The 17,859-nt window shown below is 37.3% G+C and overlaps 1 protein-coding gene across 6 annotated transcripts in view; it reads right to left on the reverse strand.

Annotated features, from left to right (window-relative positions):
* Positions 1-17,859, reverse strand: part of LOC129731234 (tyrosine-protein phosphatase Lar) — a 279,571-nt gene that overhangs the window by 241,812 nt on the left and 19,900 nt on the right. For all 6 annotated transcript variants that reach the window (XM_055691068.1, XM_055691070.1, XM_055691072.1 and 3 more), the window contains exons 2-3: positions 7,888-9,166; positions 7,365-7,688 (exon numbers count right to left, since the gene is read on the reverse strand). In XM_055691068.1, coding sequence (XP_055547043.1) covers positions 7,365-7,458 — 94 coding nt within the window. In that variant the 5' untranslated portion in view covers positions 7,459-7,688; positions 7,888-9,166. The remainder of the gene's footprint in view (positions 1-7,364; positions 7,689-7,887; positions 9,167-17,859) is intronic.

Consider the following 17,859-nt stretch of genomic DNA (forward strand, 5'->3'; position numbering starts at 1 on the left):
AGAAGCAGAAAAAAGCGCACTAAGGCTACAAAGAACAAAAAAGTTCCTTGAAGGAGACCTTAGGGGACACCTCAGTATACTTGAAAATTTCAAAATCAGTGCAATGTTATCTCAGGAAGACTGGATGGATAGGCAGTACAACTTTGAACGACTATTCCAAGTGACTGAGCCAAGTCGCACTGAATGGGAATCAGGTGGGCCTAGCATTCAACCAGGCTCAATAGTGTTCTACACGGATGGCTCCAGGTTAAACAATAGGGTTGGCGCTGGGGTGGCAGGCCCTGGAGTCAATCTATCAATACCTATGGGAGAGTGGCCAACAGTATTTCAAGCAGAAATACAGGCAATAATTGAATGCGCTACAATTTGCTTACGACGTAACTATAGACATACAAATATACGCATTTTTTCGGATAGTCAAGCTGCACTAAAAGCACTGAAATCCGTTTCCTGTTCTTCGAAATTAGTATGGTATTGTAATCAATTGCTACAGCAGGTGGCTAGAAATAGTAAAATAAACTTATTCTGGGTACCTGGGCATTGCGGCACTGAAAGGAATGAAAAAGCTGATCTTATGGCGAGAAATGGATCAATGCAGTTGTTCATAGGGCCAGAACCGTTTTGTGGGATCTTAGAATGTGCCCTCAAAATGGAATTTATTTCACCCCAAAAAACAGTAACCCAGCGATTGCTCAGTATCTCAAAAAAAGACTTATGTACCTTCAGTGGCCTTGTAACGGGACACTGCCCAAGTAAATATTACTTTAAACAGATAGGTAAATTGCAAAATGATGCCTGTCGCTTTTGTAACCTAGATAAAGAAACCTCGGAACATTTATTATGTGACTGTGAAGCACTCTCTCAAAAGAGGAAGCAATTCTTTGATAAACACTTAATCCACCCATTAGATATCTGGATGACTTCTCCCAATAAGGCAGTGAACTTTATTCGTTCAATAATACCTTATTGGGACGATGCCTATATTCAGCAAGTGGAAACCATTCAACCTAATAGTGGTACGACACCCTGATAAGGCTTACATCAAATAGGGGCCCGCCACAAAAGAACAAATCTCTGGTTGCAGTGGAAAATGTACCCAACAGGAAAAAAAAAACATTGCTGGTCTGAATATTTGTTTGTAAATTAACAGTTTATTCTTGAGAAAAAGTCTAGAATTTCTGTTGATAAGAGGATACAAACGTTTTATTGCACTTTGTTTGAATATTCTCAATGTGCTCCTTGAAAGTAGGATTTTCATCATAAATTAGCCCCAAATATTTAACTTGGTCAAACCAATTTAAGATTGCACCGTTCATCTTATATATAATATAATATAATCATGTTACTGGTGGGTTTGAGAAAAGAAACTCTTGGTTTATGGGGAAAAATAAATAATTGTGTTTTTGATGCATTAGGAGAAATCTTCCATTTCTGCAAATATGAAGAAAATATATCTAGACTTTTGTGCAGCCTACTGCATATGACACGAAGGCTTTTTCCTTTTACGGAAATGCTTGTATCGTCATAAAACAGAGATTTCTCACATCCTGGTGGTATATCAGGAGGATCAGAAGTAAAAATATTATATAAGACTGGGCCCAAGATACTTCCTTGAGGTACACCAGCTCTAACAGGCAATCTATCAGATTTACTATTTAACGGTTAACCTGAAAAGTGCGGTCTGTCAAGTAACTTTGTATCATTTTTTTGATGTAAAGAGGAAAACTGAAATTGGACATTTTAGCTATCAAACCTTTATGCCAAACACTGTCGATTGCCTTTTCTATGTCTAGAAGAGCAGCTGGAATAACCTTCAGATTTATTAGTGCGAATCATATTAGTTACTCTAAGTAATGGATGAGGAGCCGAATGCTCATGGCGAAATCAAAACTGCTCATTTTCAAAATTGAATTTTCGTTAATTTATGTCATCATTAAGAATGAATTAATAATCATTCTTTCATAAAGTTTGCTTATAGAAGAGAGTAAACTAATTGGACGATAACTTGATGTTTCAGCTGGATTTTTTTCAGGTTTTTAAAATTGGAGTGACTTTGGTATTTTTCCATTTTGAGGGAAAATATGCTGATTCCAAGCATCTGTTGAAAATTCTCATCAAGAAATCTAAAGAGCTTTCGGGAAGTCTTTTGAGGAGTATATAAAAAATCCCATCATCTCCTGGTGCTTTCATGTTTTTGAAGTTCTTGATAATAGTTTGTATTTCATTCAAGTTTGTTTCCAGTACTTCTTCTGAAAGAAATTCTTGACTGGTGATCTGATCATAGGAACTCAAAGAAATAGTTATCGGTTTCCGTTATACTATACAAGAAATTTTTTTTGGAAATAAATTTTGAAATTCAGTTCGCGCAAATATATATTTCGACTGTGACATACAGTCTTCCTCAGTGCTTATGTGGACTGGTAAAGAGCAAAGCGTAAATCCTGTTTTAATTTGTAGTAGGTAAAAATGAAAACTAAGCACTCTTAATTGGAGTTAGGTAGGGAATTATGCGGTCGATTGTTTACCGTACCATGTCTGGGGGTTTTGGGAAGCAGATTGAATAGCCATGAGGGGTGATTACCTGCGTCTTTGTTGAGAAGCGTGCATGAGTGTTGTTCATGAATTTCTAAACTTTCAGCTACGTCTAATTGGTGAATGTTATCCGAAGTTAGTGGATGTTCCTCGTTAAAAATATGTCCAGCCACTTTTGATTTGAAAAGGTGTGGTGGGGCATTTTTTGAAACTTTACTTGAATTTGTCACTTCTGCGAAATGTTCTTTGAAACGTATCCCTAGGTTACGATTAGTTTGTCCAATGTAAACCATGTCACAGTGACTGCATGCAATTTTATAAATTCCAGCTTTGTTCAGGGTATCAATAGGGTCTTTGGTAGACCCCAATTTTGTTTTGAGTTGGGTATTTCTACTAGTGTAGACAATATCCATCCTAAATTTTGAGCGAAGTGGGCGTGTCAAGTTAACGTCATATTCAACGGCTACTCTTTTTAGATCTTCTGTTATTGGGGTGAGTGTTGTAAAAGATTTCCGAAATTGAGCACGCTTCTTTTTATCAACAAAGGCTTGAATGATACTTTCATTGTAGCCATTAAGTTTGGCAATTTCGAATATATATTCCAGTTCCTTTTGCTTGGCTACTTTACTTAGAGGTAAAGTTTCCATGCGGTGGATCATATGATGGAAGGATGCCAGACATGGTACGGTAAACAATCGACCGCATAATTCCCTACCTAACTCCAATTAAGAGTGCTAAATTTGTCATTTTTACCTACTACGAATAAAAAACAGGATTTACGCTTTGCTCTTTACCAGTCCACATAAGCACTGAGGAAGACTGTATGTCACAGTCGAAATATATATTTGCGGAAACCGATAACTATTTCTTTGATTTCTTAAATCACTCTGCTAAGACGCTCGGTATAGATTTTCTAAATTTGATCTGATCATACTTTTGTGATACTTTATTTTCAATAGGACGCATTACGTTCAAATAGAAATTATAAACACTCTCGAACTGCTGGGCTTGTTTTTGAGCTTTTTGTCCATCCGTAAGAAATATGTGGTCACCATCTTTGAGGACTGAAATGGGTTTCTTAAGAACCTTCGAAATTTTCCAGAAAGGTTTGGAATATGGTTTTAGTTGTTCAACTTCTCTCATGAAATTTTTATTTCGTAAGAAAGTGAATCTATGTTTAATTTCCGTTTGTAAATCTTTAAAAATAACTTTTAAATCAGAATCACGAGATCTTTGATAATGACTTCTCCGTATGTTCTTCAAACGTATAAGAAGTTGAAGCTCATTGTCAATAATAGGTGTATTAAACTTCACTCTAGCATCAGGAACTGATAAGTACTGGGTATTGAGAATTAAACTGCACAAATCATTTAATGCTCCGTCAATGTCAGCACTATTTTGTAAACAATATCACAATTCAAGCTTTCTTCGATCGTGATATGATATCGATCCCAATTGGCCTTGTGATAATCAAACACAGACCTAGAGGAATTTAAAACAGGTTCACGGGATATAGAAAAAGTTATAGGAAGATGATCAGAATCAAAATCAGCATGGGCTAATAAAGCACTGCATGAATGACTTTGATTTGTCAATACCAAATCAATTGTGGATGGATTCCTAACAGAGGAAAAACATGTACATGTAGGACCATTTGGAAAAAAAACTGAATAAAATCCAGCTGAGCAATCGTTATACAACATTTTTCCATTGAAATTGATTTGTGCATTATTCCATGATCGACGTTTGCATTAAAATCACCGATGATAAAAAAATAGATTTATTTCTCGTAAGTTTTTGTAAATCTCCCTTGAAATGATTTTTCTGCTCACCAGTGCATTAAAAAGGTAAATACACTGCGGCTATAAATAAAATGCCAATATCTGTTTCGATTTCACTTCCCAAACTTTCAATAACCTTCGTTTCAAGATAAGACATAACACGATGTTTTATTCGACGGTGAATAACTATTGCAACTCCACCTCCGGCAACATCAATCCTATCGAACCTGTGTACCATATAATTGGGGTTTCTTTTTAGTTTTATATTGGACTTTAAAAGCGTTTCAGTCACAATTACAATATGCACATCTTGGAATTTCATCTCTGAATTTCAATTTAATAACAATAACAGTTGTAAATTTTATACCTACTTGACAGCGTCGTGGAGTTACAGTTCAACTTGAACAGTGTGGAGTTACAGTTCAACAGAGCGGTCATTAACTGTAGCATGGATTGTTGTAGGTAGTCAATCTTCTCGGGAGTAGGACTACCTAAATCAATACTGGCTGACTTTTCAGCACCAAACACGAAAGGTTTGTTGCTGTTTGAATTCGAAATATTACCTGTAAGGACACTAGTATATAAAATGCTTGGTGGTGCCTGAGCAGGATTAATTGTTTTCAATTTGTTGTTTCCTAAATTTGAATTATTACCTACAGACACACTAGCTACAGGAAATGCTGGTGATGCCTGAACAGTATTGAAAGTGTTTTGACCCATATGAATATTATTGACAACAGGTTGTTTTAAATACATACGCTGTTTAAAGAAAATAATTTTTGTCCTAACAGTACAATCGAAGGAATTTGATTTGTGTTTACCCCCACAACACATTTGAAATTTTCAGTGGCCTTTTTCACAGGGCAGATGTCCTTTGTGTGAGAAGAGTCACCACAAATCATGCATTTTGTTGTCATATGACAGTTACGAGTACCATGTCCATAGGCTTGACAATTCCGGCATTGCGTGAGATTATGGATGCCTCCATGTAACTTAAAGTTTTCCCACTTTATTCGCACGTTGAATAAAACACGTGTTTTTCTAAAAATTTCAAATTACTAACTTTGTTATTTTCCTGGTGTATTCCAGTATTATTAATTTTTGCGTTTGATCTACGTTTCATCAAAATTACTTGGTTGGGGGAAACCCAAGTAATTCTGTCAAACAATCTTTGATTTCATCAATAGTTTAGTCATTTGAAAGACCTTTCAACGGTCTGCCGTTTTTGTCATCATAGGTATACAATTTGTACATCTTTTCAGTCATCTACTGTAACAGATGTTTATGGCCTTCAGAAGATTCGGCCAAAATTCGAATTTCGCATCGGCGGCCAATTTGAAAATTAATTTTAACATCAGAAAAAAATGATGAAAGTTCTGAACGAAAAAGTTTGCAACTATCACCACAATAGGTGGAATTTTAGCTTTCTTCATACCGACATTTTGCTCAGAACAAGAAGCTTCAAATTCTTGATCCCCTATAGTAGAGAGAATTTCATACCTATTGCTTTCTGAATCACTCGGAGGAGAAGCCTCACGCTTCCTGGTAGCCGCTTCAAAGCGAGCTTTTTTGGTTCGTTCTGGCTTTTCAGGACAAATTTCACTTCACTTTCACTTTACGCAAATTTTGTCAACACAAATTCACACATTAAACACCCGTTAAACGTTAAAAACAAATTCAATACTTTGCGATTCAACAGGAACTCTTTAAAAAAGATTACCTGTTGAAATCGGAAAATTTCTAATATCTCTCAGTAGTCTAAGACTAAGTCTCGAGCTGTTGGTAAAATGCGACCGTTCTGCAAGGCAGTTCCAGTCGAACTGATGACGTCTGAATTTGATTTTTGATCTCTGGGTATCATACTGTTCCACAAAATCTCATTTGAATTATATACGGTATTTTTAGGTTGTTGTTCTTCAGGGAAAATTTTCCTTCTATAAAACGTATAATAATTCATAATCTTCGAAAAAATCACTATGAAGCGCCATAAATACAGGGTATCATCATCTTGGAATGTAAGATGGTGTCAGGGGTCACACTGTAAACTGTAGCACTGAAAAAAAGTTTTTGAAAAGATGAGCTATACCGCAGTTAATACCTATAAATATAAATATCAAAAATGTTCTCTAATATCTTTATTTAAACAAATTACTGTCGCGATAGTATTCCGATCCCTAGTCATAAACATTTAAATTCCGTTTTTTAGTTTGCTTAGACCCCATGTTACAAAATTGTCATGATTATTTTTAATTGTAGGCAAATTTTGCTGATATGTCGAGTACCAGTATCCGATCAAAATGACGTATAAAGTCCCTAATAAAAAAAGCATTTTTCTCAAACAATTTTGTTTCTTATGTTCTAATTTTTATTAAACGCGTTCTTGTTTCGATTTTTTTTTTCAAATAGCATTATCGATTTATGAACCATTTACAAAATTATAACATACTCTGAGACCTTACAGCTCAAAGATCTACGAAATAGACATTGTTTCAGTCGAAACTGAAATACTGAAACAGGAATTGCAATGAGAAACATTCCAATTTTACCTGATTACAGAACCAAGGATTTACCAATAGCTTTACGATCCGAAAAGTACACTGTACCCTAAACTTGTTGTTCAACAAAACAATTTCAACCGAAATTGGACCGTCTTTTGATTACGACTACCAAATGAGGACAAGCAAAACATTCCCATTAAATCAATACAAATCATTTGTATGTACAGTGCTAATTGCCTTCGTTCAGCACACAAACGGCTCTATTCAGACTAGACTATCAATGAGCGACCCCGAAGGAAACCGAAAAACAGAAATAGATACTTATTAACATTATTTCGCTAGATGGAGCCTGTGTTTTCACTTTATTACTGTGCCGCCTTGCCATCATAGCGCCATCAGTCCTTGCCCTGGGAGCAGCTCTTGCTTCGCGCTGATAGGCGAAAACCCTCTCCCCATGACATAATATAGCCGATGTGGGTGGCAGTTGATGTTGGAAGACTAGCATACGATACTGGGAGCTACAATCATACATATCTACATAGGAAGTACTCACGTGACGCCAGTGCATACGGCGAAATCCATGTCAGGAGCAGGCCGCTAGCGAAGGCTGTCAGTAACGCGGCACTGGAGGCCGCCTGCAGCCCCATGACTCAAATCCCCCGCGTGCTAATTATTTTATTGCACACCTCGCGTGCCTGGACTGTCCGTGTGTGTATGTGTTTTGTTGGTGGTCTTCTGTATGTCGGATTGTGGTTCTGTATATATGGGTTTTCGATTTGCTTTCGCTGTTTTTTTGTGATGTTTTGTGTTCACAGCCTGTTGTCACGCTGACACTTTGTGTGGTCTCTTTCTCTGTTTAGGCTGGTTTTCGAGAACTCTAAAGAACGGTCAACAAGTGTTATAACATGTGTGAAAGTCGGTGTCGGAAAAACCAGTCGGCGTGTTGCACCAGTTGGAGAAAAAGAAACAGTAGGTACACAGTTTATACGATTTTAATTTGCGGGAAATTGGGTTTGCATCATATCATGTAAGAAGTGGAGAAAAAGAAAAAGAATTTGATTAAATTAATGGGTTACCTTCGTCAAATGTCACCGCTGTGACATACTGGATTGCAATTTTATTGGCTTTTTGAGAGATAGAGATTTTCGGACAGTATTGGCCTGTGTAAAATTGACTTGATATCGGTTTTCGCATACAAGTGGAAGATCGCTGTTTGTGATAAGTTAAATTGAGTTTCGGATAGAATGGTGATAGGGGAAAATAACCCTCCGGCGCAACCTCTTCGAAAGTCGAACGAAATCCTCTGGTGATGATATCACCGCTGTAACAGTGTTTTTCTTTCTTCAAAACATGTAATTTTCACTTCATAATCGGTGGGAGCAATTCTATACATAACCGGTCTAGTTGTTATTTGCCCTCGTACAATCAACCTTTGCACTGCACAAATTTTTTTCGCACTCTTTCCTCAGGTCACAGACTGCTTCCTTTCTCTGCAATTATTTGCTTCAATCTTCTTCCTAGCTTTATTTCACAGTTTGCATTTACACTCAATTAAGTACGGGTAAAGTTGGGAAAAAACCTGTTCGGTATACTCCTAGCCCATGACGATCGTTAACGCATAGAAGGATAGCAGTATCGTACTATGTTGTAGGCGCGAGTGGCATTTTTCTCGGAACGCTGCACTGCTACTTACACCGAGAAGAACACTGCCACTCATATTTGCACCGGCTTGAAGACTAGAAATTCCATACGGTACCGACGCTCAGCCGTCGGACACTAGCCGGTACGAATCATTTTTGCTGCTACTGCTGCTGCTGGTGATAGTGGTAGATGGACCTGGCAAAAGCCATCGTACGTCTTCTTCGTTTTTCACCTTTGGTACCACCACCCACGGCATTCTTTACGCCTAGGAGCCACTTTGACGAAGAATTTTTCCTTCGCTTTATCCGTTTCCTTTCAAACAACGGTGCTTCCTGCGAGCAAATAAATTCACTGAAATAGATTCTTTACGCCAGGCTGTTTCACACAATTTATTATTATTGGATTTCATAATTTTCGATTCATTAATTTTCTTCTCTTCATTATAGCACTGGATTCACTTTTGCTTTTTTCGGTTTGTCGGCCACTTGACTCTCCACGGGTTTCCTGCCTCGTGCGCCCAGGTGTAGCCAGTAGTGCGACGGCTGCATTGAATTTTGTATGTATTTCACTTTGCGTTATCCTTTGCACGTGGCATGAAAAAGTTTTGATCGTTCGCTTGCCAAAGTTACCCCCGAAATGTTTTGGGTAATGAAATACTTCACGTTACGCTGGGTTTTATTAAAGGTTTTTTTTTTCGCTTTCTTGCTCGCTACACTGGTAAATGATAACATCATTTTATTGGAAAAGTAAGTTCAGAGTTTTCGTTTCTAGCTAGGAATTTCCATTTCTGTCTAGTGGAGGTACGCGTCTTCGAGCGCAAAGGTACAACTCAGTACTAGCTGATTAATAAAATAATTTTTTTTACGGCGCTGCTGTGGCGGCGGTTTTTACTACCAGCACAAATATTTTACAGTCTCAGTTTGAGGAAAACTTTGGAAAGATAAAATATACTTGTTAGAATATCGAAAATATCACAACTATCATAAAGTATCACCTGAACTAGTTCAGATTAAACATAATTGTTTTTTATGTACATAAAAAAGGCAAGTTATTGCGATGACAAAAAGTCTAGTTGCTGCGATGCAAGACGAGTCAAGTTATTGCATTGCAAGACGAGATCAAACGAAACTTCTATAGGTTGAAGTCGCTTATCCGGAGACAAGATTATCCGGGATTCGATTATCCGGAATTTCAGGCTCGTTTATCCGCAATAATGTTTTTGCCTTTTGTTTGATATTTATTTCGAAATTTTACCTTTAGTTTCAGAACAATTGTTACCATTTCTGTCCTTTCTTGCATGTTTGGTACATGTCCGAGTTTAATGAAACCAATCAGGGTCAATTTTCTTTGCCTCTCGTGAATTTACCTCATTTTTCCACAAAAAGGGTTTCTGGTTACGCCACTGCTTCATTCAAGTAACATAACGAAAAAAAATAATTATTTGGTTCTCCAGGAAATTCGACTATCTGGAGTGATTTATTTCTCGAAACACCGGATAATCAAGTTCGACCTGTATCGTGCAAACAGAATAAAATGGAAAAATTCACAAAACCGTAGAAAACCGCTTGAGAATTGATTGATGATTAGTTAGACCTGCCAGTTGAAAACTCAAGACTAAAGAAAGGATGGTTTATAAAATATTTTGGATTGATAGGCATATGAATAAACTGGTATGCTGAAACTGTTCAAATGTATTGGGGTGTGTCAAATTAATATTTTGAGAAACAAAAATCATTAGAGCAGTTAGAAGATTAGAAAAATTTTCCCATCGATGTGAACTTCTTTAACATATTCCTACTTCACTCTACGTGTCCTCTTCCAAATATACTGACCACCATCGTTAAGTGATTAGACCTGCATCGACATGTTCCTAGTCAGGTATAAGGATTACCTTTGAAGGATAGAAAGGCCAAACCTCTTTGAGCTGTAAACAGCTGTTTTGCTTTTCATGTTACAACAGCGACAGATATAACATTTGATATACATTTTGTTTGAAAAATTCTTTTGGTAATTAAATTTCGTCCCTCTCAATGATACTAGTTAAATAGTCAAAAACTATTGGATTATTTCTGGGAAAAAGTTACAAAAGTTCAATTTGTATTATAAAATTACCCTTTCATTCAGACAATGGAAAACTTTTTGGCGCATTAGTTTCAATAGATGCTAATAATGTGAAATTGGTCCAGATTTTTCATTGTAAAAGTCGTATTTTTAGGCTGAATGTTTGATCTCGAAACGCCTTGAAAAACTATGTGGAAAATAAAACCTCTTATTACCCGTTCAACGTTCTCCGTCCGCTGAATTCTTTGTGAGAAAATCTAATAAGAATTTGTTCACATAAATGCTTAGTTTTTTTTTGTATATGCATATGTATAAAAAGTGATACAGAGAAAAAACGTTTTTGAGTTTATTTAAAGGTAAGCAGGCTTGTTATTCCCCTCAATACGTGGAAAGAGCACAGTGAACATTCACCGCTCACTTCTTGCCCAAGTATCAGCGCTATGAGTAGCAATTTTTTACCAAACTTCTTTTTCCTGCATTGTACTGGGTTTCTATCGCTCGCAGACAAATTAATACACTTGCTGCTTACACCACTACTGAGCGAAACAAGAGTGGTGAATCACTCTAGTGAGAATACATAGATGTACACCGTGGTGCGCACTACTGAGTTAAATTCGATAGCATTCCAAGAGCAAACATGCGTAACGGGCGGCTGGATTTATTTTTTTTTTAGTTTTGAGATACCAAACAAACATTGCAATCTACTTTCCTACATAGATGCTCCCCTCATTTGATATATGCTTAAAAGAAACACAGTAAAGGTACTGCAGTGAGCTCTGTTGTGTAATTATTGTGCGTAATATTCTATCGTGTGGGGAAACTCACACCAGCTTATTATCTCTCTGGAGAGATACTTCAGACTTCACCGTGATGTTTTTTTTTTGCAAGCTTCTCAGATACAAACGATTCGCTGCTCTCAAGCTAGTGCGTTGTGTTGCCACGAGGAGAGCGGTTGTTTCTGCAGTGAAAGATATTCTCCTACACACTACTGATTCTCTGAGGAGGAACGGCAAGCCTGAAGGTAAGTATGGAATTGTTTCCGATAAAAGCGAAATGGCGGACTTTTAACCAATTTCACACAGTAGCTTGTACTGGATTGGCGTACATAATTGCAAAAAAAAAATCAGCTTAATCCATTTGTATAACAATTGAATATATCATAAAGATAATTAGAATACTCTACTTTTTACCAACAGGCTACACCAAAACTACCTTTTTCGTCCCGGTAACATGCGAAAGAAAAAGAGTGTAGTTTGGAAGACACCAACACATTCTCATATTGATAGCTTCCTCCGGTATAACACACACCAATGAACTAAAGGTGTTTTTTTCAACATTTCATTTTCAACTTAAAAGTTGTTGTTTGGGATGTCGTAGTACCGACGCAAACACGTAATTAACATGAGCAAAAGCGTTAATACTCATGCGAATGCTTTTGTAAAAGTGAGCCGATGTGAGCGGCTTTTATTCAAGACCTTTCTTGCAGTATCTTACTCGCTTGATACTTGTATGCAAGTCGCTATGTGTTGTGTTTTCATCGTGAGTCTTTTTCTGAGTCTCAAATCAAAAGCATGATAAAGTTTCATTTCGAGTCAATCACACATTCGCAAAGTCAACGAAAAAAATCAAATCCTCAAGCGAAACTGGCACGCACTCAAAAGTTACTCGAACATAGCGTTATTCCTTAGTAATATAAACATATAAAAATGCAGTCCTGTCTGTCTGTCTGATTCATATAGACTTGAAAACTACTGAGCCGATCGATGTGAAAATTTGTATGTAGGGGTTTTTTGGGCCGGGACAGGTTCCTATGATAGTTTGAGACCCCTCCCTTCCAGTGAAGGGTCCCATATAAATAAAACACTATTTTTTACACAACTCGAGAACTAATCAAGCAAATGGAACCAAATTGGGCAGGTGAAAGTTTTTGGGAGAAAGAAATATATCTATTGACACCACTTTTTTGTGGAAGGGTGGGCTCTCATACAAACGAAACACGAATATCTGTATGACTGAAGAACTTATCAAGCAAATGGAATCAAACCTGGCATGTGGATGTTTCGTGAAACAAGAATTTTTTCCATGGTAATTAGATAACCCTCCCTGCTGTAGATGGGAAGGCTCCCACATAAACGAAAAACAAATATATGTATAATTCAAGAACTAATCATGCACATAGAACCAAATTTAGCGTGTGGTGGTTATCGGGAGCAACAACTATTTTTGTGATAGATCGACCCCCCTTCTTCCTCTAGAAGGGAGGGTTACCATACAAATGAAACACAAATTTCTGCATAATTCGGGAACTAAACAAGAAATGCTTCTATAATGATATGACACCTCTCACAAATCTTGAAGGGAGGGAGAGGTCCATACAAACTTCTACATAACTCAAGGACTAATCAAGCATAGAGAACGAAATTGTGGTATGTGGAAGTTTTTGAAAGCAAGAAATATTTCTATGGTGGCTCGAAACCCCTCCATCCTCTGGAAGGGATGATTCCCATACAAATAAAACATATTTTTTGTATAACTCGAGAACTAAACAAGCAAATGGAAACAAATTTGACATGTGGAGGTTTTAAGGGGCAAGGAATGTTTTTATGGCAGTTCGAAATTTCTTCCTATTCTAGAAGGGAGGGTCCCATACAAATTAAAAACGAATTTTCGCACAACTCAAGAACTAATCAAGTAAATGGAACCAAATTTGACATGTGAAGGTTTATTGAGAGCAAGAAATAATTTTATGGTTGGTCGACACCCTTTCCTCCTCCCCTCTTCTGAAAAAGAAATTTTGAATTCCTATACAAATCAAACACAATTTTCTGCATTATTCGAACATTAATCAAGCAAGCAAAACCAAATTTGGTATGTGAAGGTCTTCGGGAGCAAGAAATGTTCCTATGATGGTTTGAGACTCTTGCATACTCTGAAAAGCACCGATACAATCGAAACAGATATTTCAACCATTTTTTCCGAAAAACAGCCCAAATGATCGGAATGATGTACAGAAGCCGAAAATGGATTCCAGCCGCCATTTTTAAAGCGAAAAGGGAAACTTCAGGTTTCTGGAAAACAGACAAAAATTCCCGAAAACCACCCAATATCGGTAACCAGGCCAATTACACTTAACTTCGTTCCTTGAGGAGTTGCTGAATGATACCTTATCAACACACGGTGGCGAACTAGCCTGTGGTTTACAGCCACCTTAATAAAGCGATAAAAAAAACTTTTCAACATTCATTCAAACTCATCAAACTCTAGGTTGGCTATAAATTAACAATATTCTTACCAAACTCACTCAATACCTGATGGTTACGACACTACCTAATATTCCCACACACAAGCCACAACAAAAGCCAAAAAATGGATTCATTCGTGTTTTTCACAAATATTTTTTTAGCTCAAGTACATTTTGATATTTTTTTTCTTGGAAACCTCAACAAATTTGCAATTGAGTAAGATTGTAGCAGAAAAATCCAAACGAGACGAGTTGCTCGCCCAGGCTCCAGTGAAAGGGCCTAATATTTCATAAAGATACAGCTATTTTTGTTTGCCAGTCGAGAAGTGGAGGGTGCGGAGTCATAGCTTTGCATAAACTACTTGTTTCCCCTTGACTTCAAGGAAAACTATATCAAAAAAGGTTAAAATCTGATTGAGATATAGCTTTTTCATGATTAGTGGTAAAAAAATATAAATCTGAAACGCCCCTATCGGCGTAACTTTGAACTAAAAGAAAATGTCATAGCATAAACTTATTGGTATTAACTTAAAAAACAACTTTGCCAAAGATAGTATGATTATAAACTAATCATGATGCCCACATTTACAAAGCTCGTATTTTCGTAACGCGACACCATTTGCAAGAGACTGTTCAGCGTAACGCGACACCCCGAAATGTTTTTGGAATATTTCGCTAAAAATTCAGTGTTTTCTATGTTGTAATATGTCATTTTAATGGATTTTGTCTCCGGAACAAATGTCTAGAAGAAACCAGGGTTGAAAGAGCGAAATTCAGCGATGGTGTCGCGTTACAAAATGTATCGGGTTGCAGTGCATGATACAACTATCTAAATTGCTAAACCAACCCTGGCATTATTTTCGACCTGCTTAATCATATGCTCTTTAAGCTAATTTCTAATAAAAGCAAAGCCTTGGTGCTACATTCCGATTCGGAACTCGACCTTCTGTTTATTATACACAGACTTCGCAGCCAACTGTTAAGTGTACATGACAATTGCGGGGCTAGCGCTACGATCCTACTGCCATAAACAGTCTCTCCCTAGCCTAGACTCGACCCTACGACGACTGACTTGGTAGGCTAGCATCGTACCTCGAGACCAGCTGGGAGGGAGGCTAATTTCTAATATCCAGCCTAAAATGTACACCAAATTCGGGTCCTCATGGTGTCGCGTTACCCTGTAATGTGTTTAATACTTACGTTATCATAATGAATGGTTTTGGCTTATTTAACTCAAAACAAAATTAATAACAAGTTACAGCAAAAAATCGTAGCAATCAACAATTTCATTTTTGTTTTTTGCTTGGCAATTTTTTTCATTTGCCTACAACTACATTCGCAGTATTACGAAGACAGCTAATATACGTTTATTACGGTAAAGCTTAGAATAATAGTATATCATCTAACAATTTTGAAAGGTAAAAAGAGAATTTGAATGAATCTTAGTAAATAAACCAAAAAATCACAAGCATTCGTAGGCTCTCACTCTTCTATAAATGTGTATATTCGGGAATTTACTCTTTCGATACCATCCGGTCACGATTATTTAGTGATTATCGAAGATAAAATTGAATATATTTGAATATCCGTTGCGAAAATTTACAATTCTTGTTGAGTAAGTTATTGTAACCATATTTATGAGATAAACTTTCAATCACCATCAGCAGCAGCATTGCAGTTTTTCCTCGATTGCACACGAATAGAAATGTACAAACAAAAGTGTACCACTGCAATACGAATAGTACCGCTGCAGTACGAATAGAAGTGTACCGCTGCAATCATAAACAACGAGACCTGCGGTTCTTTACTTCTTTGGTACTGTTGCTTTTACCGGCATGTTTTCTTTCAAGACATCAGTTTTTATTAGGTTCTGAAAGCAGGTTTTGAAATTGTTCAAGAATGGGGATTGTTTCAAACTTATCGGAAAACTTTTACCTTCGAGACATCATATTAGTCTAAGCTCATGGAAGCAGAAATGAACTGACCTATTGGGACGGGGAGACTCTGTAAATTTTTATTTCGATATTGATATAAAGAATATCACAGGGAACGGATGGTGTCCATTCACGTCGTCTGTGCTAGGAATGCTCGCATGTAATTGGTTCATTGTTCGCGTAAATTTGTCATTGAAACTTTTTATCATTTTCACCACTTAGCAATGAAATTAGAGTGATAACTAGCATATTACAAAATTGTTCTATATTTTATCCATCCAACAACATATTGGTTATTGATATCCATTGTGTGGTTATGTTGTAATTAACGTTTGAAATCTGACGCAACATTTGCCAGTTTCATTTCCAATTGTACAGAATGCATCCCTGTATAGTAAACAAAGACGTAGTCCCACGTCAAAAAATGTAACTCAATAATCAGTAGCATAGGAATAATACCTCCTCTCAAAATTATCTAATGAAAATGTTCAGATTGCATGGCATTTGTGTTTCGAATCCACTCAATTTGATTGTTTTTATTTTTTGAGGTCTTAGCCCTTAGCGTCTCTTTAAAAAAGTGAGCCTAATTTACGAACTGCTTTTCCGAAACAGAGTAATCATGTCACCCAGCGGCAATCAAAAACTGAAACAAATTGTCCGGGCTGGGGCCCCTCTGTTAATGAAGTCAATAGGGACGGTAATCACAATTAACAAGCTGGCACTAACACGGTAACAGCCGAAATAAATTTAAATCAGTGTCTTCCGGTGTACAGCCTTGATAGCAGAGCTCGATTCCTCGCCAGAAACATGTACGAACAGTCGTTTCGGATTCGTAACGTTTTGCGGTACCGCAAATGAGGCAAAACGGAAGTAAATAGCTGACTATCCGCACAGTCATCACATCAGCGGGAAACAAAACTACAACAGCCCAACGTGGGAAAGGGAAGCGGAGGAAGAGATTGTCAAAAGCCCTTTAATTGTCCGGAAATGCTCCCCACCAGGCGGAAACCTTTCGTACCAGCAGGAGTCTTCGAGGGTCGGCGTTTACCCGTACACCACCTGGGTGCTGCTGTGGCTGGCGAAGAAGAACGTTGTCGTCCATGTTCCACCATGAAGCAAATAATTTATTTTGCTCAGGGAACCAAACCTAGCTCCGGTACACTGAAGCTACATGCATGCAAAGATATCATTTTGAGTTTTATCGTTTCACCTGTCGCAAGTAACCACAAACTTCTCAAGTCTATCTTCGGCATGAGCTCCGGCAGTCTTCTTTACGGAGTATTGTGTCAAAGAACGCTGCTTACGAAAAACCACAAAGGTTAAACCGTCCCGTCCAGTGACAATTTCATCGGAAAGAGTGAATTGCATTATAAATTAGACACCGATGTTCGAACAAATGTCTTTTAAGGGACATTCAAAACTTTTCTTTTCTTCCTGTAAGCTGGAGCTTTTGGACCTAATTTTCACTATCAGCGGCTTTATGGACGTATCTTGAGAATGCCAATTGTTCCGTTCAAGAACTTATGATAGCCTATCAGATGAACATCAATCATGGCGTCTGGTTGAGAAATGTGCAGTTGATTGTATTGTATGAAAAGTAATGTTATTTGTTTGCCGTATCGGAGCACACACTTGGTTCGTTTCAGATGTGACCATCACTTCGGTTGAAATGTCGGTAGTTTTATGAGAAAAGTGAACGTAAAAGGTGAAATTTATAGTAACACCTATGTCTACCACATTCTCTCCGACTACATTTTGCTATATCAAGCACAAACTGCGGCAGGTTACGACAACGAATAACGAAGGTTCTCGTGACTCTATTTATAGCTGCATGGAAGTTTCTCGAGTTGTATATTTTCTCTGATGAATTTATCCTTGATTTTTCCGTAGGTAACAAACTAGTATAAAATAATTTGATTTCATTATACCAAAAAGGTAACCATAGGATTTGAGTTTTTAAGATGTCATACGTTTTAGTCGCATTTGAAACCACTTTTTTATTATACATAAATTACACCGCGCTTGTAGTTCGAAAATTAAAATTATTCAGGCAATATTATCCACAACAGGTTGCTCTAACCCGAAGAACATTCCATTTTATCTTAAATTGGAATGCAGTCAGTCCTTCTTTTTCCTCTGTTTGTTTGTACACGGATTACTGCATCTAAGCA

The sequence above is a fragment of the Wyeomyia smithii genome, chromosome 3, assembly GCF_029784165.1.
Source record: "Wyeomyia smithii strain HCP4-BCI-WySm-NY-G18 chromosome 3, ASM2978416v1, whole genome shotgun sequence".
Taxonomy (NCBI): Eukaryota; Metazoa; Arthropoda; class Insecta; order Diptera; family Culicidae; genus Wyeomyia; species Wyeomyia smithii.